General features: G+C 62.5%; 2 protein-coding genes across 3 annotated transcripts in view; one reads left to right on the forward strand and one right to left on the reverse strand.

The window, feature by feature from the left end:
* Nucleotides 1–1,211, forward strand: part of PRR36 (proline rich 36) — a 4,627-nt gene extending 3,416 nt beyond the window's left edge. The window contains exons 6-7 of the mRNA XM_045290307.1: nucleotides 6–313; nucleotides 445–1,211. Of these exons, the coding sequence (XP_045146242.1) occupies nucleotides 6–313; nucleotides 445–962 (826 nt within the window). The 3' untranslated portion in view covers nucleotides 963–1,211. The remainder of the gene's footprint in view (nucleotides 1–5; nucleotides 314–444) is intronic.
* Nucleotides 1,212–3,761: 2,550 nt separating this feature from the next.
* Nucleotides 3,762–19,823, reverse strand: part of EVI5L (ecotropic viral integration site 5 like) — a 24,619-nt gene continuing 8,557 nt past the window's right edge. The window contains exons 2-20 of one of the 2 annotated variants that reach the window (XM_004717327.2): nucleotides 17,899–18,081; nucleotides 17,024–17,213; nucleotides 16,302–16,526; nucleotides 16,132–16,206; nucleotides 15,494–15,619; nucleotides 14,451–14,594; nucleotides 14,270–14,359; nucleotides 13,317–13,414; nucleotides 13,178–13,238; nucleotides 9,978–10,031; nucleotides 9,238–9,270; nucleotides 7,984–8,124; nucleotides 6,731–6,859; nucleotides 6,062–6,202; nucleotides 5,810–5,965; nucleotides 5,561–5,707; nucleotides 5,390–5,485; nucleotides 5,198–5,293; nucleotides 3,762–5,105 (exon numbers count right to left, since the gene is read on the reverse strand). In XM_004717327.2, the coding sequence (XP_004717384.1) occupies nucleotides 4,827–5,105; nucleotides 5,198–5,293; nucleotides 5,390–5,485; nucleotides 5,561–5,707; nucleotides 5,810–5,965; nucleotides 6,062–6,202; nucleotides 6,731–6,859; nucleotides 7,984–8,124; nucleotides 9,238–9,270; nucleotides 9,978–10,031; nucleotides 13,178–13,238; nucleotides 13,317–13,414; nucleotides 14,270–14,359; nucleotides 14,451–14,594; nucleotides 15,494–15,619; nucleotides 16,132–16,206; nucleotides 16,302–16,526; nucleotides 17,024–17,213; nucleotides 17,899–18,035 (2,418 nt within the window). In that variant the 5' untranslated portion in view covers nucleotides 18,036–18,081 and the 3' untranslated portion in view covers nucleotides 3,762–4,826. The remainder of the gene's footprint in view (nucleotides 5,106–5,197; nucleotides 5,294–5,389; nucleotides 5,486–5,560; nucleotides 5,708–5,809; nucleotides 5,966–6,061; nucleotides 6,203–6,730; nucleotides 6,860–7,983; nucleotides 8,125–9,237; nucleotides 9,271–9,977; nucleotides 10,032–13,177; nucleotides 13,239–13,316; nucleotides 13,415–14,269; nucleotides 14,360–14,450; nucleotides 14,595–15,493; nucleotides 15,620–16,131; nucleotides 16,207–16,301; nucleotides 16,527–17,023; nucleotides 17,214–17,898; nucleotides 18,082–19,823) is intronic. The other variant, XM_004717328.2, reaches the window with a different exon arrangement.

Consider the following 19,823-nt stretch of genomic DNA (forward strand, 5'->3'; position numbering starts at 1 on the left):
CCTTTACTGGCCCTGCGCCGTCCCCCGACCCCGGGTCCCGATACTCCGAACCCCGGCCCACGGTTGACCCTAGCGCTGAACCCAGCACCACCGCCGCCGCCCTCGCGCAGCCCGTCCAGCACGCTGAGTGGTCCAGACTTGGCGGGCCACAGCAGCAGTGCCACCAGCACACCCGAAGAACTGCGAGGCTACGACAGTGGGCCTGAGGGCAGCGCTGCGGTCTCTCCGCCCGCCGACGCGGAATTGGCTGCCTGTCACCCGGCCGCTTGGAGCCGAGGCCCAGCAGCATCACTGGCTGGTCGCTGTGCCCCAGGTGAGCGACCGGGCTGGCCACCACTCAGCTGTGGGCGGGGGTCGGAAGTGGGCCCTCGAACACAGGGGCGTGGTCTGGAGACTGGGCGGGGCTCTCCGCGCCCTGGGTTCAGCGGACGCCCCTTCCCGCAGGAGCGCCCTTGCAGTGGCCACCTGTTGCAGGGTCTGGCTCCGCCGACGGGCTGTGCACCATCTACGAAGCTGACGGACCTGAGACGGCACCCCCAGTCCCAGGCTCTCTGGATCCGGGTGCGGGCGCGGGTGGTGGGAAGGCTGCGGCAGCGGCGGCCGCTGCAGTGGTGACCGGGGTTGCCCCGCGGAGCCCCAAGCCAGCTCGCCTGGGCGAGCTACCGCTGGGGGCTCTGCAGGCCAGCGTCGTGCAGCACCTACTGAGCCGAACGCTGCTGTTGGCGGCGACTGAGGGGGCGACAGGTGGTGGAGGCAGGGACTCAGGAGCCGCAGGCGGGGGCAGCGGCGCGGGAGGCGCCCGGGCTGCGCTCAGCGATGCCGAACTGGGCCGCTGGGCCGAGCTGCTGTCTCCACTGGACGAGTCCCGGGCCAGCATCACCTCGGTCACTAGCTTCTCCCCGGACGACGTGGCCTCCCCGCAAGGTGATTGGACGGTGGTGGAGGTGGAGACCTTCCACTGAGCCAGATCCTGACCCCGTCTCCTGTGCCCAACCTACCTTAGGGCCTGCCCTAGCCACCCCTCTTAAGACATAGACCTCACCCTCAGCCCATTGCACTCGGCCTTTTTGACCCTAGTCTTTTGGCCCAGGCTCACCCCTCTCGCTCTGCCTCCTTGACCTAGGACACATCCCGCTCCTTCGAGCCCCGCTCTGTGCCCGGTGTATTGCTCCCTGCGCAGCCCGAGTTTACAATAAAGCCAGTACATTGGACCTCTGCCTTCGGTGTTGGTACAGGGGCTGGGGCAGCGTGGGGCCAGGCCAGATGTTCTCGGAGTTCTGGCTGAAGGTCTTTCTCCTGTGCAAAAGAAGGGGCATGTGAGGCAGGGGCCCTGTCCTGCATGGTTCCCCCACCGACTTGCGTGAATATGTCCGAATTCTGGTGACAATTCTTGGTGCAGAAAGGGCCTGGGAGGGAGGGGGCCACATAGACTTGCAACCACAGTGTGGCATAGAGCAGCTGATGCTCCTGAGGAGGGCATGAGACTCTTATTCACAGGGCACACCCCCCTTGTCTGGCACTGCTAGTCAGGTCTGGAGGAAAGAGCCCAGGGAGGGAGAGGAGAAGGCGTCCTCTGGGCTCCGTTTCCCCCTGAACCCCTTTAGAACTTTCCCAGTTCTGGGTGGACTCTGGAGGCCAGCTGGCCTGAGGCCCTCTGTGGGGCCAGGGACCCGTCCGGCGGCCAGCCCACTGTCCCAGGAGGGCCTGCAGGGAAGAAGCGGCCTCCCTTATGGCTAAACGGGAGATCAGGGGGAGATCAGGGAGCCGTCTCCTGCCCTTCCTTTTTGGGTGTGGCCAGCACCCAACTCCAGGTGTTCCCTTCAGGGCTCTCCAACCAGGCATCTTCAGGGGTCCACCATCTGTGGTCCTCAGGAGCCTCCACCTCCACCTGCACTCTGGCATTCTTATCCCGTCTACCATCAGGCATCCTCCCCAGTCCCTCAAACCAACCTGCTGCCCAGCCCAGCTTCCTTGTCCCTCCTCCCAGCCTAGCCCCCTTGATCCTTGTGCCCCTCAAGCTCTTGTCAGGGGCTCCCTCTGCCTTAAGTGCCCCTGTAGGAAGCCTTGAGGCTCTCCAGCTTGGCATGCAAAATGATGGCGGCAAGGCAGAGACCGCGACCTCCAGGGTGGCTGGTGAAAGGCTAAAAGCAGGACTCTGTCTCTCCCAAGAACCAGTTTCTCCCTAGACATGACCACCTTCCAGTCTGGGGTTTGAGAAGAAAGAGTCCTGGCCCTGGTGGGCACTGCCACCTGTATTGAGAATCAGCTGGGGCTCAGCATGCTATCCAACAGACGTTTCTGCTCCAGCTGGGCTCCGGGAGAACCCAGGGGCCCCAGACCCCAGACCCCTGGCTTCAAGGCCAGGCAACAGGCCCTGTGATGAGCAGGCCAAGGTCTCGGTTGAGACTCCCATCCTGGGAGCCAGTGCTGTGGAGTTCCTCCGTGGGAACAGGAGAGGGACACACGAGCCCAGGCTGTGAAATATGCTTGCTGGGACTGGTGCCGGAGCCCACAGGAGCTGCAAGTGTGCTAGCACAGTTCCTAAGACGTGGCTGTTTGTTGCTGGTCTGCAGATATCAGACAGCACAGGGAGGGGCCCTGTGTGGGTCACACTGGGTGCAGAGGGTAGGGACCACCACACCTACCTGAAGCCCCAGCCTCCTTTACCATCCCTAGACACTCTAGGGCAGTGGGTCTCAACCTTCCTAATGCCGCGACCCTTTCATACAGTTCCTATGTTGTGGTGACCACCCCCCAACCATAAACTTATTTCAGTTGCTACTTCATCACTGTCATTTTGCTACTGTGATGAATTGGGCAACCCCTGTGAAAGGGTCGCTCGACCCCCAAAGGGGCCATGACCCACAGGTTGAGAACTGCTGCTCTATGGGGTGTGGGGGCACACAGAGCGCTGCCCCTTCAGCCTCCTACCAGTCCCGACTCACTGTTTCTGCAAGCTCTTGGCCCTGCCTCCTCACTGGTCCAGCCCTGCGTCCCATCTGATAGAGACCCTCCTGTACATCTGGCACGGACTCCCCACCGCCCTCAAAGTGCCAGCTTTTGCTCCTGGTTGGATCCTCTGGGTCCGGCCTTGTCCACTCTCTCCTGTCCCTCCTTGGCTAGCCTCTGTCCTGCACCCTTCTGATTTTGCACTCTCTGCTCCAGGGAGCCTTCCCTGTACACCTACGGGGCACTTACCACACTGCAGTGACTGTGGTAAGTGCCCATTATGGTGTGTCTCCTGGGAAGGCCCAGGTGGGCAGTCATGAGCCCCCCTCCCTTTAAATCCGCACCATCTTACCACCACCCTTCCAAAGTACTATGCTGTGTTTTCCAGACCACGGCCCTCTGGGCCCTGTTTTCCCCAATACTAGCTCTCTACCTCCCACCTTTGCTTACATGTGGCTAAGGCCCCGGTTCTCAACCTGTGGGTCTCAACCCCTTCGGGGGTCGCCTGATTCATAACAGTAGGAAAATACAGTGATGAAGTAGCAACGAAAATAATTTTTTGGTTGGGGGATCACCACAACATGAGGAACTGTATGAAAAGGTCGCAACATTAGGAACGTTGAGAACCACTGGGCTATGGCATATTTTTCGTTCCCAGTAGCCATTACGGCCCTCATGCTGTGACTCTAGTTGGCCCCTCCATTCTGAGGCACTATAAGGATACCCCAATGCTGGCCCAGGACCTGGGGGGCGCTCCCCTACGGTGGGTCCCCTCCCCTCAAGGCCTGCTCCACTTGGTTCCCCTCGTCCACGACTGTGTGAATACTTTATTTTCCATCTTTCCCGCCTGGGCGACATGTGGCGTGTGAACAGGCAGTGTGCAAAATGGTGGTGGGCAGTGTCCCCAGGCGTTAACACTGAGGAGTTGGCGACCAGGGAGGGGACTACGCATGGATCCCACCCCGGGAGCGCCAGGGAGATTGCTTGTGACGCGACTCGAGGCTCCAGGAGCACCGAGGGGCAGTCCCGAGGGTCACGAGGCCCGGGGGAGAGGAGATTGGTGGGGAGGGGGCGGAGGGTGGGGTGGGGCTAAGGGCGTCGCTGGACTTTGGCACCGTTCTCAGCTCTGACTAGGCAGAGACCTCCGGTCCACCGCGAGGCAGTAGGCGGTGCATGACGTGGCTCTACTCAGCAGCCTCACTGGATTGGTGGTGGGATAGGGGGAGGGGCAATGGGAAGGATGCCCTGGAGAGCCTGGTGCTGGCAGGGCTGCCTCCCTCACTGGCAGAAAAGGGGCGGGGAGATGATGGGAGTGTCTTGGAGGCAGGGGTGGGGTGAGGGGTGGGGCTTCTTCCCTCTGGGCAGCTGCTCTGGCCCCGCCCCCTCAAGCCGGCAGAGGTCCTGCCCAGGCTTTCCTAGCCCGCTCATGTCCAGGGGGCCCTAACACAGTAAGAGGGGCTTTGGTTTCTGCTGCAGGGGCCATGAAGCCTGCCCTAGGCAAGGAAGCCCAACCAGCCATCTGTCCCCAGGTGCCAGGGGCTGGTCAAGGGTCCCCGTGTCCTGAGGGGCATTGGTGGTTGGGAGCAACTTCAAGCCCAGAGGCGCCCCTCCTGTCTAGGGTTCTTGGGCCCTTCCCGGCAGGGCCTCCTTTATCCTGGGAGTAAGCTTCTGTCCCGCCAGACAGGGCCTCTGGGTCGCCCCTCTGCTGTCGCTGGTGGCTGGCCCCGAGGGTGCGGACCCAGATGGGTAAACACTGCTGCGAGGGAGACCAGCCAAGGGATCCTGAGGACCCCACTGGGCTCAGCCCACCCGCCTGGCCTCCGGGGTGGGCGTGGCCCTGGGAGGCGGCCGTGGGGGAAACCCCCTGGCTCCCAGCCTCAGTTCTCCAGGCCCTGGTTGTAGGGCTGGGCCAGCTCGTCAGCGTCGCTATCCGAGCTGCCCTCGCTGTCCTTGGCAGGCCGCTCCAGACGGCGGAAGAAGCGTGCGTCGCGCGGGGACAGCGGGTAGAGCGCGTCCTGCAGCGCCGCGCCCACGCCCACGCCCAGCAGCTCCTCATCCGACGAGGGCAGCGAGTCCTCGTCCAGGTGCCGCGCCAGGCTCAGCCCGTCGAAGGCCAGTGGGTCCTCGAAGGGCGGCGGGCCCTTCAGCAGCCGCACCTGGGCCGGGGGGGGACAAGCGCGGGCTTGAGGAGGCATGGCGGCTGGGGGAACCAGGTCTGGCCCAGCCCGCCATCGCAGCAGCCTCTCACCTCCGTCTTCAGCTCCTCGATCTGGTCCTTGAGCTCACGGATGTACTGCGACGAGTCGGAGTGGTTCAGCTGGCCCTGGATGCGGCCCTCTTCCCTCTGCAGGTGGCCGGGGCACCACAGTCAGGGCAGGGCCCACCTTGGGGCCTGCCCGCTAACCCTCCCTGTCCCCCTCGCAGCTTTCCCAGCACCCACCTGGATCTCTAGCTCGGCGATGCGTTGCCTCATTTCCGCTACTGCCGCCATGCTGTCTGCCTCCCGCAGGCGCACGGCCATCACCTCCTCCTTGCTCTGGGGTAGAGGGAAAAAGCGCGGTCAGAGCGGTCAGGGGGCGTGGGCCAGGGGCGGTGGGGACGAGGGCAGCACCTTGCACTCGGCCTCGGCCTGCTTGCGGCGGCTTTCGCTGAGCTGGGTCTGAAGCCCCTTGTTCTGCGCCCCCAAGTACTGCAGTTTTTCCTGCAGCCCCGTGCGCTCCACCTCCATGCGGTTCAGCAGGTTACGGTGGATGTGGTCCTGCGGGAGAATGGGCCGTGTGCAGGGGTCAGGGCTCCGGCTAGGGCGGTGGCCACTAGGCCCCAGCTCCTGGGACCCGCGGATAGCCCGCACACGGCCCACCTGTGTCTCCAGCTCCACCACGCGCTGCCGCAGCTCGCGGCCGTCGGCCAGAGCCTGAGCCTCGCGCAGACGCACGCTCATCAGCTCGTCCTGCAGCTCGCCCAGGACCAGCTTCCGCGGGGACTCCTTCCAGCGGCCGCCCCGGGACAGGTGGGCCTGCGGGGAGGGACGGTGGTCTGGCCGGGCACCATGGGGAAGGGCTGGGACTGAGTGTGTGTGTGTGTGTGTGTGTGTGTAGGGGCCGGCTCTCACCTGCCAGGTGTCAGACAGCTCCTGCAACTGCAGCTTCAGCTCCCGCGCAGCTGCCACCGCCTCGCCCTCGCGCACCTTGAGCGCCTTCAGCTCCTCCTGCAGCCGCGCCACGTTGTTCTCGTCCGGCAGCGAGCTGTTCCTCTACGGGGAGAGGCGCCTGAGCCCAGGGCAGCGGTAGCCCTTCTGGCCGGACTGAGACCCTCCCCTCGCCCTCACGGGGCTCCATCTGGAGCCCCAGGCTGCATGAGGCCACTGGCGAGGCAGAGCAGCAGGTGTGACCCCGGCAGATGTGAAGAGCATGGGCCACTCTGGCACACTTGCAGACAGTGCTGCATGCTGTCCCCTGCCTGGGGACCAGCTGGCAGTCAGCCTGGGCTGCCGTGTCCCATGGGCTTGAAGGGTATGGATGTAGGGGCCAGGGATGAATATGTGTCCAGGCTGGGTCCGGGGTTCTGGCCTCAGCAGACCAACTCTCTGCATGGGGACAGGTTCTAACTTCAGAAGACCCCCAACTGGCCCACTTGGCTGCCCCTTCTCCATGCCCAGGGCCTTGTCCTGCACCTCCTCCCCCCTTACCTGCCCAGCGCCCCCAAGGCCCACCTTCTCCATGCCCAGGGCCTTGTCCTGCACCTCCTCCCCGCTTACCTGCCCAGCGCCCCCAAGGCCCACCTTCTCCATGTCCAGAACCTTGTCCTGCATCTCCCGCAGCGCCCCCAGCGTTTCCGTCTCCCGCAGCCGCGACTGTTCCAGCTCTGTCTCCAGGTGCGTCACGAAGTCCTCGGTGAGGCGCGGGTTCTCCTGGGTGGGCAGAGGGCAGCGCTGCAGGCTCAGGCCTTGACCTCCTCCCTGGAGGCCCTGGGCTGGGAGCAGGGCTCGGGGTTGGGCACTGCAGAAACCACCAGCCCCGGGGAGAGGATCCTTCCTGTGAATCCCGCCCTCGGGGTAGATGTGGGGCGGCGCAGAACCCCACAGGGAGTCTGTCAGTGGGTTCCCAGGAGTCCTGGTACAGCCTCTTTTCTGGACAAGCCACGCTAGGGGATGTTCTGAAGGGGGCTTCGCATGGGTCGTCCTTGGAGGCCTTGCTCCCCGTGGGTGGGGGTGGAGCCTCGGCCGGGGCGGGGCTGCGCACAAGCACATGCTTTTTGCTTCTGTCCAGTTCACCCCATCTCCCTCCTCCAACTTTCCCTTCCTCTGGCCGCCAACGGGTGGTGGGAGAAGTTTGCCAGGACCGCTCTTGTGCTTAGAGGTGGGAGCCCAGGAGTGATGGGTGGGAGGTCCCCGGGGTGGCAGTCGTAGCTACCGTGGTGGTTGTGTCTTCTCTGGATGACACCTTGGGTGGCCCTGCCCCAGCTCCCTGTGGCCCTCACTTCCTGGGTAAGGGCCTCCGCATGTCACAGCTCTTTGGTCCACGGTGATGGTGGTCCTGGCTCAAGCTGGGAAGCTCCTCCCCCAGGGCCCTCTGGGAGAACCCAAGGCCGCTCGACCCCTGCCGTGTGGTATGGGCCACTCTTCTCATGGGGCCTAAGGGTGTACCCTACCTCGGGGCAGACCAGGGTGCTGGCCACTTGGGGGAGTGGGGGGCATGGCTTTAAAACATCTCTGACTTGTCCAACAGACCTGGCCCCTGAGCCCTGGGGTGATGACAGGGCTCCCACGGAGGGCTCCCAGCCCTGTCAGCCGAGGCCTTGTGCCAGGTGTCCTGCAGGGCCCAAGAGTGATGGGCTCTCTGAACTTAGGGTGTTGCCTGGGTCCCCAAAGATCTGGCTGGTGGTGAGGGAAGTCCTCGGGGTCGGTGCTGTGTCCCCTTTGGCTGGGTGACAGAACTGGAGTTCAAGATCCCCTGACTCAGGGTCCTCACTGTGGGCAGGGGTCAGGGGGGAAGTCTATGCCGAGTTTGTGGAGAGTCCTGACGGCCAGGGTACCTGCTGCTCCTGCAGCTGCCGGATGGTGCTCTGCGCCTTCTGCAGGTCCTCGGTGGCCGAGCTGCACTGCTGCCGCACCACTGCCAGCTCCCGCTTGATGACATAGTTCTCCTCAGCCTCCTGCGCCCGTGTCACCTGTCCCTGAACACAGAGGAGAGGGGGTGACCCTCTGTGGGTCTCCCTGGCCTTGCATCGGTGGGAGGGGGACAAGAAAGTCTGGGCTAGAGGAGGGGGCGGCAGTGAGGGTGTCAGAGCCCGGGATGGGGAGGTTCCAGCCTACCCTGGGTGGGGGCGGGCAGGGCACTCCTTCCAGGGCCAAACCCAGGGGAGGTGAACCAAGCCCTCCCCAGGCAGGCGCAGGGCACCTCTATGCTCACTCAGCCCCCTCAGAGGATGGGTGGGGGTAGGGTCTCAGTGGAGGCTGGGCTGGCAGGTGGGACCCCTCTCCCTGGCCTCCCCACAGCCTCATCGCCTCCCTCCTCCCTGTCTGAGTCCCCCATTCCAGGCTCGGGGCCATTAGGGGTTGGGTGAAAGCTTTAAAGGTTAAAGCCATTGGAGATGAGAGGTGAGGCGGAGCAGAAGCAGGTGAGTGAGAGGAGGCCAGGCCTTGCAATAGAAACCAAGAGCCGCATGAAAGGCCAAGAGGGGGCGCTGTGTGAGTGAGGGCCCGTGGGGAACTTGTTGAATGGGTGAGCGTGCAAGCATGAATATGCATGAGTGCGTGTGTGCATATGCAAGTGCGTGTGTATGTGAGTCTATGAAGATGCATGTAATGTATGAGTGTGATTGAGAGTGAGTAGGGGTGTGAGCATGGGAGTACATGTGATTGTGCAAACGTGTCATAATGTATGTGTGAGTGGGCCCGTGTACATGAATGAGAATGTATGCATATGAGGGTGAGTGTGTTTGTGTGTGATGAGTGTGTGTGGTGGGAAAGTGCACACAGCAGGGTCTGGGGCTGACACTCTCTGAAGGTACCCAGCCCTCGGTGGTCCCTACTCTTGTCCGGAAGAAGGAGGCTTTCCGTGACCCTTCACCCCCCACGCCACATTTCCTCTCCGTTTCACACGCCCCCCTCGAAGGCCTTTGGCTCCCCTGAAAAGCATCCCCAGCTGCCCCCATGCACAGCGCCAGGCCTGCCCCCATCCCCTTGGAATGGCAGCGGCCAGGATCCAGGCGGTGACTGGCTGTCGTGTAAGGGGCAAAAAGGGTAGGAAGGAAGGGAGCGGCGAGGGAGACAAAAAGCTACAGTACCTGGATTAACCTATCAGCCAGAGCGGCGCTCTCCTACCGGGTGGAGGGGGTCCGAGCGAGCGACAGGGGGAGGAGCAGAGCGAACGGAAGGCGGGGCAGGAGGGAGAAGAGACAGACAGGAAGGCGGGTCACTACGCGGTGGGCTATCTCTAGAAGCAGAAGACTGGAGACCCGGCGGGAGCGGCCAGAGGAGGGCGAAGCCACAGCCAGTCTGTCCCAGAGAGGGGCGCCCCTGGTCCGGGCGGACGGCCTCGGTGCCCGGAACGCCAGTGGGAAACCCGGAGCTTGGGGCCAGGGGCAGTAGACGACCTCACTTCCGTGGTCAGCAGAAGGTCAAGTGACAGGGATGACCCACCTCCCAGGAAGTGGGAGGGGCTGGGCGTCTAGACTGAGGAAAGTGGCAGGTCCGCCCCCTCTTCCTTTACTCGGCCTTTTCATTTTCTTTCGGGGTTGGGGTGGGGTGGGGCTGAGACTCCCAAATTGCAGGCTGGGCCTTGGTGCTCGGTTCCCCCGCCCCCCCTTCCTGCCGCACTTCAGCCGCCTCCCCCATCCCTGCAGCCTGGGTGATGGACGGAACCCCAACTGAATTACAGTGCCTAGGCTCGAAAGTCAGGGGGCCGGATCTCAATGGGATTCTTCACAGTTCAAGGGCGGGGGCATGGGCGGGCTGGACCCCTGGCGGCTGTGGGGTAGGAGGTGCAGATTCAGCACCACCGACGGGTGGTGGCCACGCCCCTCACCTTCTCCAGGGTCTCGATCCGCTGTTTCAGGAGCCGGTTCTCCGTCCGAAGCCTCTGGGGGGAGGGGAGGGGGCGGCATGTCAGACTCCCTTCGCACTCGTGCACCCGCCATGCACCCAACTCCATGGGCTCCGCCAGCGTCCTGGGCTGGAGCAGCTGGCGGCCAGGAAGCCCCTACATTGATTCTGGTTCCTGGCTGCCCCCTGTGGGTCAGAGTAAGCTGTGTTCCACAGGGTCTGCTAAGGCTGGTTTGGGGGAAGTAGATTGCACGGCTGCTTTCTAGGCGCTGCTGGGTGGCCTCCGAACCTCCAGCCTTTTACTGGTTAGCACCTGGGCCTCTTTCCTGTTCAGAAGGACCTTTGATTTAGCTATTCATTTAAGAAGCAAGGCATGGCTCAGTAAAAGACAAATGCCCGTGGTGGCTGTGGCCACCCACCTGCCCTCCTTTGGAGACGTGTCCACCCCACACTGGGTGGAGTGTCCACAGAACCACACAAGCCTTTGCCTTCAGCTTCAGGCCCCAGAGAGCCTGGATGGCCCTCTGCCTACTCCAACCAGATGGCCACCTTTCTTAGGCACAGCACGCAATGGTGTCCACTGTGCCTTCGGGGGCCTGGGAGAGAGATGACCTGTCTCCACTGGTGGATTCGGGCTAGTAGCTGTGGGTTCAGTTTGTTCCTTGACTTTGGGGGGTGGGGCTGCAGGTGAGGAGGCTGGTTGTTGAGTTGGGCCTCAGACTAACAACAGATGACCCCACTCACAACCGGAATCAAACGCTGTTTGGCCCGGCGCCAGCCTTGTGATTGGTCATGCGTGATCCACAGGGTTTTTCCCTGGCTGGTTTCTGGAAGGAGATTGCCAGGCCTTTCTGCCAAGTCTTATTCTGCATGTTCCGCAGAAACCCCTTCAGCATCCTGGCAACCTGAAAGCCTCCACTGGCCAGCTCAGGGTGGCTGCACATGAGGTGAAATGGCCAGACTCTGGTGTGGGAGGAGCAAATTCTACCACTGGACCACTCTCCGGTCAGGCTTGCATTTGTCTATCTAGCCACACCCGTGGGAAATGAGGCAGGCTTCCTTTAGATGTGCAGATGCCCCAGGGTCCAGGCTCCTTGGAGACCACACAGAAAATGTCCCTGTCTCCTTCTGTGGAGAAAATGCCACAACATTCCCAGGAAGCACTGTGGCATTTCCCACATCTGGTGGCAAGGAAACTGAGTCTGAGTGGGCTGGGCTCAGAGCTGCGAGGGTGCAGGTCTCTGTCCGTGGTGGTCATCTGGAGGCCTGACCTCTGATCTCTAGAATGTCCCGTCCTCTCTGCCTTCTACCCACTGCTGTACCAACTGGAACCTCCCTGCGAGGGGCTGGCCTGGCGGTGCGCTGACCACCACCAGGTCTTCCTTCTTCCTACTCCAAAAAGAGAAAGAGTGAGCGAGGGCTGCATGGGGGGTCAGGGGGAGGAGCAAGGGGGTCTTGTGAGGGGGGAGCACTATTTGTCCAAATGCTGAGGCCTGTAGGGTTCTCTCAAGCCCCACCCCTGGGAAGTCTGAGAGCTGAACCTGTGGCCTGCGGGCCTGCTGTGCCCATCTTGGTCACCAGATGGCAGTAGGACCTTGTCTATGCTTGTGAGACAAGTCATCCTGTGACCGGTGTTGGGGGTGGGGGGGTCTGGAAATGTGCGATATGCAGATGACACAGCCTTGCTTGTTGAAAGGGAGGAGGGCTTGAAGCACTTGCTGTTGCAGATCAAGGATTGCAGCCTTCAGTATGGATTACAACTCAATGTAAAGAAGACCCGAATCCTCACAACTGGACCAACTAGGTAACATCACGCTAAGTGGCGACAAGATTGAAGATGTCAAGGAATTTGTCTTGCTTAGGGCCACAACCAGTGCTCCTGGAAGCAGCAGTCAAGAGATCAAACGATGCAATGCATTGGGTCAATGTGCTGCACAAGACCTCTTCAGTGTTGGAAGAGCAAGGACAGGACTTTGAGGATTAAGGTGCATCTGACGCCGCCTCCTAGGCATGTGAATGTTGAACACCGAGTAGGGAAGACAGAGGCTGGAATGATGCATTTGAATTAGGGTGTTGGTGAAGACGATTGATTGAAAGTACCACGGGCTGCCAGAAGAACCAAGAAATCCGTTCTGGAAACAGAACAGCCAGAATGCTCCTTGGAGGCAAGGATGGCTCCATGGCAGTCCATGGAGAAGGACGTCATGCTTGGTAGAGTAGAGGGACAGGGAAAAGAGGCAGATCCTCGAGACAAGATGGGTTGACATGTGGCTGCAATAATAGGCTCAAACATAAGAACAATCGTGAGGATGGGGCAAGACCAGGCAGTGTTTCTCTCTGTTGTACAGAGGGTCACTATGGGTCAGAGCCTACTCGACACCACCCAACAACAACAACAAACAACATCAAATCAAGCTGCCGCTAGAAAAAACATGCCGTGGACAATGATGCCCTCCTCCTGGTTTCGGTGTGGGCATCATGGGCCTGAACCTCATCTGGGTGCCACCTCTGCCTTTCTCGGAAGCTGGAGAGGATGCTGTTGGTGGTAGTTACAATGATTGGAACAGGAGAGGAGGTACAGAGCAGTGAAGTCACACGGCTGTCCATGGTCTGCCAGACTCCAGCCCAAGTCCTCGTGCGGCCGCCATTGAAGAGGACAGACAGAGCCAGGCTGTATGGAGTTGTTTTCTATCTATCCCCCCCCACTGGGCTGGGCCTCCTCTTGGCCCCCTGTCTTGACTCTGGCACACAGCAAGTTACTCAATCCACGCATGTTGCCTGAGCAATCAGTCATGTGGGGAGCGATAACAGTCCAAGGAAGGAGAGGGGCTCCTGGCCTCCACAGTGCTGCGTGTGTAGGGTGCATAGGGAGACTAGCAGGGCCTGGCCAGGTGCCCCTGGGATCCTGCTCTCCTGGCCTTCTGCACATTCCTGAGCTGACAGCATGCTGCTGCCTCAGGGTCCCCGGGGCCTGGAACATTCTTCCCCAGTCCAGCTCCACAGAAGCTATGGGGAGCACCCTAATGGGGCACTGGACACATCTCAGTATTCTCCCTGCTGCACCCAGGGGCCCTTGGCTGCCTGGAGACAGCAGTGGAGCGTGGGCTGCCTTGGGCCCGGATGGCCAGGCCCTGGGCAGGGGCAGGGTGGCTCCCAGGTGGGGGGCGCCTGGTGCAGACTCACTTTGATCTCAATCTGCTCTTCCATCTCCTTGCTCTTCATGGCGGCATACTCCTTCTCCAGCCTGCGGGGGGAGGCCGAGCCGGTCACTGTCCCGCTGGCCGTGGGATGCCCGGCCCCCCGGCTGCCGGCCCCCACTCACCTTTTCATCTTCTTGGGGTTGTACTTGACCTGATAGGCCTTGAGGATCAGCTTGTCGGGGCAGCTGTCAAACTGGTGGGGGATCACCCTCTGGAAGTACTGTGGGGACACAGGCAGTCACTGAGAGAGGGGGCCCCTGAGCCCCTAGGGCTTCTGCCTCCTGGGAGGGGGGGTGCCAGGTGGGAGGGGAGGCCCTCTGCCTGGGTGCCGCCCTCGACCCACGTGAGCGCTTGGCAGTGTTCATGGGGGACTGTGTGAGTGTGCGTGGCCAGGGTGTCAGCACCCAGCACCTTCTCTGGGGGAGGTGGGTGGAGAAAAGGAGGCCTGGGAAGCCCAGGCAGTGGGCACTGGGCCCCCTGGGGAGGAAGAACTTCTCCCCTGCAGAGAGGTCTCTCGGCTCCTTAAGCCTCGGCAAAGGGTTAAGTGCCAGCAGCGGTGGCCGCAGCTTGTCTCGGGTGGGGGGCAGCCTGGCTCCCCACCACCCCCCAAGCCCATCTGGCGCCGTCGGGCAGCTGTGGACAATGGCTGCTCGTGTCCGTGGACACAAGCGTGGGCTTTGTGCATTCTCTTCTTCCCCAAGTGCCAGCTGGAGGGTGTTGGGGTGGGGGGTGGGGGATCAGGGCCCACAGCGAGAGGCAGGCGGCCTGGCCCCCCAGTGTGTGGGCAGGGCAGGTGTGGGCTGTCGTGGCCTTTCACCCTTCACCCTCACCAGCTGGTGGGCTGAGGCAGAAGCTGCACCCCCAGTCCCCTGATTCAGCTGGTCCTGTTTATCAGAAGGGATGCTCTGGCTTTGAGGTACCCAGGCAGGGGCAGGCGGAGTATGTGGGGCCTCCCCAAGACGAGGGGGAGCCTGCTGCTCTGGATGCCCGAGTCCTCCAGAGAGGGCTGAGCTGGTCAGAGAGAGCAGGGACATGCGGGGATGGCTGCTCCCCCGGCCCCACCCCACTGGCCTACCTGGGACATCCCTTCCATGTCTAGCTGCATCAGCTCCATCTGGTTCACCTGCAGCAGGGCCAGGCCCACCCGGAACACGACCTCCAGCCCCTGCAAAGGTGGGGCGGCGCTATGTCTCCCCTCCTGCCACCCCACCACCCTGGACCCCGCCCAGGCCCAGCCCTCCGGAGGGGCTCCTCACCTCGTACATGAAGATATCAAAGACCCGGGTGGCCACGGGCAGTGGGAAAGTGGTCAGGAAAAGTGTGAGGAACCAGGACGAGGCGTACATGGACGTGTGGAAGCTCTGGGAGCGGAAGTGGGTGTTCAGGTCGGGGAGCTGCTCCTGCGGCGGGTGGGGGGGTGGGGGGTGGGTGGAGATGGAGCAGCACTGTGAGGAGGCTCCGGGCTGGTGGTCATGCCCACTGGGTCCTCTCCAGCTGCCTGTGCTGGGCAGCGCTATCTCCAGGGGGCCTTCCCTGACTGCCAGAGAATAGTTCCATGTGTGTCTGAGGGGCATGGGCCGAGGATCAGCTCCAGGCTATCAGCTCAGGAATCTGAAGGCCAGCTGGGAGGAGGTTTGGAGCCTCAGGATGGTGGCGTACCTCACCACAGGTCACCCAGGGAGTGACCTCCAGCCCAAAGCACCTGGTGTGCCCACCGTGCCCTGAGATGTGTGCGCTGGGCCTCGGCCTTGCCTGCCTGCCTGCCTGCCTTGGGTGGAGGTGGGGTGGGACAGGGAAATCCTTCATCAAGGGAACCAGTTAACGTGGTGGCATCGATGCTGCCCTGTGGGCAGCCTGGGGCTGGGCTGGCTGTCCTGGGATGACAGAGGGCCCCTGGCACTGCTTGCTAGAACTGCCCATGGACCCCAGTGCTGTTGTAGTCACAGGCCTGGGTGTAGGCACACCCAGCCTTTGGAGCACGCTGGAAGGTGTACGTGTGTATCCCTCCACGGGCACGTGCATGCGTGTGTTTGGAGTGTGGGCCTGCCCTGTCTGCCAAGCAGGAGCAGGGCCCTGTGGGGGTTTGCTCCTTTCAAGCAACTCCCCAGAGGCTTCCCCTAATCAGCAGTAGCAGGCCTACCCTGCTCTCCCTCCCTCCACACACCAAGAGCAGATGGGGAGGGCGTGGATCAGCCTGCTGCACGGGTTGGCCTCCGCTACCCTGTTTGTGGGCGGCTGGTCCCTGGCCTGGCCCCGAAGCATCCTCTGTGCCAGGCAGCCCAACCCTCCAGGGGCTCACCTGCAGCATGTACTCGAACTGGTAGATGCAGAGCCCCAGCTCGGCCATGCTGGGTTTGAAGAGCTCTCGCAGCCGGTACTCCTGCATGAGCCGAACGAACACGCAGAAGGCCTCCTCCTCTGGCATCTGGCGGGCGGGGGGAGGGATGAGGGGGTGTCAGGCAGGGGCCTGGGCAGCGCGCATGCTCCCTGCCCCACTCACGGCTCCCGCCAGAGTCTGTTCCATTGACTTTTAGTGGATGCTGACGGCGTGCCGCCTGCATTCTCTCCTGGCTGCTCATGGGGGCACCCTCAGCATCACGGAAGGAGAACCCGGGGCCAGCGGGGCAGGGCATGGCAGAGCTGGGGCTAGAAGCCAGGCATGGCAGCTGCGGGCCTCGGTGCTCAGCCCCTTCCTAGCTGTTCCCTGCTGTCTCCTTTCTCCCCTCCCTGCTCTGGAGGAAAACCCTAGCCCCCTACCCATGTGATGCTGGCTGACCACACCCTGGTCCAGCCCCCGGGGAAGCGTGGCCAGGCCCCAGACAGAACAGGGGGTCCAGTCCCTTTGTTACACCTGCCTGGGGCTTGGCTGGGATAAGATGGGGCAGAGAAGGTCCCTGGGAGGCTACTGGGTGTTGGGACCACTCTGTCGCCACTCACCTGCATGAGGAGGAGGCCCACGATGAAAGCGCTGCCCTGGCAGTAGCCCACCTCGCGGTCCACCAGGGAGTATGCCTGCAAGGGAAGGAGGTGGTGAGGGCAGTCTGGGCGGTGGGCGCAGCAGCAGCAGCGGCTGCGGCATGGGGAGGGGCGGCGGCGGCAGGGCTCACCTTCATGACGTTGAAGAGGACCTCCTGGCCCAGGCTGTCCTGGCCCTTGAAGAACTCGTGTTCCGGGTAGGTGCGTGCAATGTCCCTGCGGATCAGCTTCTCGCAGGGCGATGACATCTTCAGCAGCTCTGAGTACTGGTGCTTGACTGGCATGTCGGTAGCGCTACACAGCAGCTGCCACACGATGGCCCGGAAGTGGTGTGGGATGCCCTTGCGGATCAGTTCCTGCGGGAGTGGGGGCAGGGGAGGCAGTGGGCAGCCGGACTGGACCTCGTCCAGGTCCCAGGCCAGCGGGCCTTCCCATCCCACCCCAGCCACCCACAGGCACCTGTGGGCCACCATCCTGCAGATAAAGAGCTCCGAGATGCGGGCCTCGGTGCTCAGTCGCCTGCCTGTGCAGCCTTCCCACCCCGACAACACGGGGCACCGTGGTGTCAATCCTACCCTACGCCCCAGATGTGTTTCGGTGTGGAGCTGAGCTCCGCGGGAGTCTCGGGGCGGAGTTTCCACTGAAGGAGACCGCCAGCCCTTTCTTCAAAGGCGCCTCTCGGTGGCCTCAAACCTTCAGCCTTTGGGTTGGTAGCTGAGCACCTTAACCACTGTTCCACCTCTGTGTGAATCGCCCTGGAGGTCCCCGAGTATTTCCGCCTGCCCCACTCCCCAACTTCACCTTCTTGGGGCGTGGTCACCTGGTGCTTCCTGCCCTGCTACCCTGCCCTCACCTTGAGCAGCTTCTCCTTACGGCGCCGCCACTCCTCCCACTCGTTGGCGATGCGGCCCCACAGGATCCACGTGTCCTCCTCCAGGTGGCTCAGGTTGGAGGAGGCGGAGGAGCTGGACACCAACGAGGAGCCGCTGTTGCGCCGGGAGCCGCTCATGGAGCGCATGGACTTGGAGTCGGCCTCCAGGAGCCTGGGCGGGAAGGGCGGTCGTCGGAGCAGTGTGCGTGCAAGCGTGCTTGTGTGTGTGCAGGACACAACCCCTGCCCCTGCACCGGCTGAGGGGAGTCCAGCACCTCCAGCCGGGTCCTGGGGGTGTGGAGGAGGGGGTCTGAGCCACTTGTGCTGTGGGGCTGGGCAGTCTTCGCTGTGTGACCGTGGCCCATCACCTTGCCTTTCTGAGCTGCCATTTTCTCACCTGTCTGGTCTGGGCGGGGCACTGGGCACATCCGCTCACCTGACTGTGCACCCCGGCTTTGTGGTAACCGGCATTTTACAGAGGAGGCACCTGGTGAGCGGCCAGCAAGCAAGGGGCAGGGCCTGAGATGAATGCACTGAGGCCCCCTAGAGGCCACCATAGCCCGTCTCCCGGAAAAAGTCACACCAGGTGACCGGGCACCCACCCTGGCTCCTGCGCCCCATGGGGTACTTAGGAAGCAGATCACCAGGCCTTTCTTACGAGGCGCTTCTAGGGGGACGTAGTGAGTAGACTTGAGCTCTCTGGTTAGCAGGGAATGCATAAAGAAGGGCCAGACCTTTACTCGTCTCATCTGCATGGTAGGGGCTCTGTGCCCCGGGCCTGGCCGAGCCCCAGGGGAGTGAGTGGGGCACCCAGGCCAATGGATGGCACCTCTCCCCAGGCCCCAGCTTCAGCTCACCGGTTCTGCTCTTCGAGTTTGGCCAGCAGCTCCAGCTCATCGGGGCTGAGGTTCTCAGAGTCGGAGGTGGGGGAGCACGTGGGGGCCGATAGGGCCTCATGGGATGAGGAGTCGGGGCTCAGCGTGGGGCTCGCCATGATGGGCAGGAACGTTAGCCGTGAGGGGGCAGTGTCACAGCTCTGTCTGGGGCAGGAGACACATTGGGTCAGCACCGGGCCAGTGCCCATCCCATCCTGCTCCCTTGGGGTTTCCCTGCTCTAGTTTGTCCACTCTGAGCACACCCCCCCAACCCCCCACCCAGCCAGACTGACCAGCATGCCTGTGTCATCAGGTTGGAGGCCTGGACCGAGCTCCAGCTGGCCTGATGTGCCCAGGCACGGAGACCAGCTTAACCTGGCATCCCAAGTTTTCAGCAAGGCCCAAGGGGGCCCCAGAGTCCTGCTGGGCATGGGGTGCAGGCTGCCCTGAGCCGGAGGCTCCTCCTCGCTCTCTTGGTCCCTGTCCCCACTGCAGCTGGCTGGCGCTAACGCTCAGCTCAACGTCGGTACCTGACCTTCCCCATGTATCAGCAGAGTGAGCCGCTGGCTCGGCAGCAGCAATTACTCTCACTGTTAATTGTCCGGCGCTGCCAAAGGCTGGGAGACGGACTCCCCGTAGCTGGGAAGCCAGGGATGCAGTCGAGTGCTGGGAATCAGGGCTCGAGGAGCGGGTGTGGGGTCAGGGGTGTGGGGCCAGACCTCCTCTGGGGGTCTGGCTGGCAGCCTCTGGGACCTCAAGTCCATGGCCCTCTTACTGCCTGCCAGTCTCGAGGGAGACAGAGGGGTGCAGCTCCCATGACCTGTCTGTGTCTGAAGCTGTGTGACCTTGGGCTGGTCACTTGGCACCCTAGAGTGCCCAGACTGAAGCTCAGACAGGAGCCCTGGGGGTCGGGGAGTGAAAGTCAGGCACTGGCTGCACATGGCATGCTCAGAAACGGGCCCAGGAGACACCTGCCACTACCATGCCACCTGGGGCCACCAGTCGGAGCTGCTTCCCCTTCAACCCAATGTCTGCCTGCTCCTCAGCACCCAAAGTCCTGCTCCAGGTGCCATTGAGACACCTGGGGAGGAGGTATCTGGCGTCCTGGCAGGCAGGGGTGTACCTATTTGGCCACCCTCAGGTTCCTGGGCACATTGCCATAGCTGACGGTCAGCTCAGCCAGCTGGCCTGCACTCTGGTCAACAGTTCCATTTCAGTTTTCCCACCAGGGACTACTGCTTCGACCTCGGGCCCAAGGTGCCCAGTCAGGGGGCCCAAACCCTGGTGTTGGCCAGTTGCTGGAACTCTGGCTGCAGCTCTGGGCGGACCTGGAAGACTTCACTTCATTCAGCTGGCTGGGAACCCCTCTCCCCAGCCCCACTGCCCTGAGACCTAGGCTTGGCAGCCCCCAAGGAGTTCATAATTTCTAAGGGAGATGGCTGGTGCCAGAGTCACAGTTGGGCTAGGGGCACCGAGTGCTGAGTGGAAAGGACTGACCACCCCCTCCCCTGTAGCTGGCAGTGCCCTGGGGAGGGGAGTGTGGAGGTAGGGATGGAGTCTCACTTAGAGAGAGCAACACCCCAGGTGGCTGGCAGCAGAGGGAACCAGCCCCTCCTTCTCTCCAGCTCTGAGAAAACCCAGGGGGCCACGGTGGAGCAGAGCGCCCCATTATGTGTCACGGTGACTTAGCTCACAGATGAACTCGGATGCACTTGCTCCGGGGACAGCCAGCACCATCCCGGCTGGCTTGGGCTTAGGACAGGTGATGGGAAGCAGCTATCTCCGTTCCTACAGGAATGTGGCCCCTCCTCTCCATTCTCCAGAATAACCGCTCAGCTTGCAGACAGACCTTCCTACACACCCTGGTGCTCCTGTACACACACACACACACATACACACACACACAC

This window comes from Echinops telfairi, unplaced genomic scaffold (genome assembly GCF_000313985.2).
Source record: "Echinops telfairi isolate 266 unplaced genomic scaffold, ASM31398v2 ScPeMD7_36;HRSCAF=134, whole genome shotgun sequence".
Taxonomy (NCBI): Eukaryota; Metazoa; Chordata; class Mammalia; order Afrosoricida; family Tenrecidae; genus Echinops; species Echinops telfairi.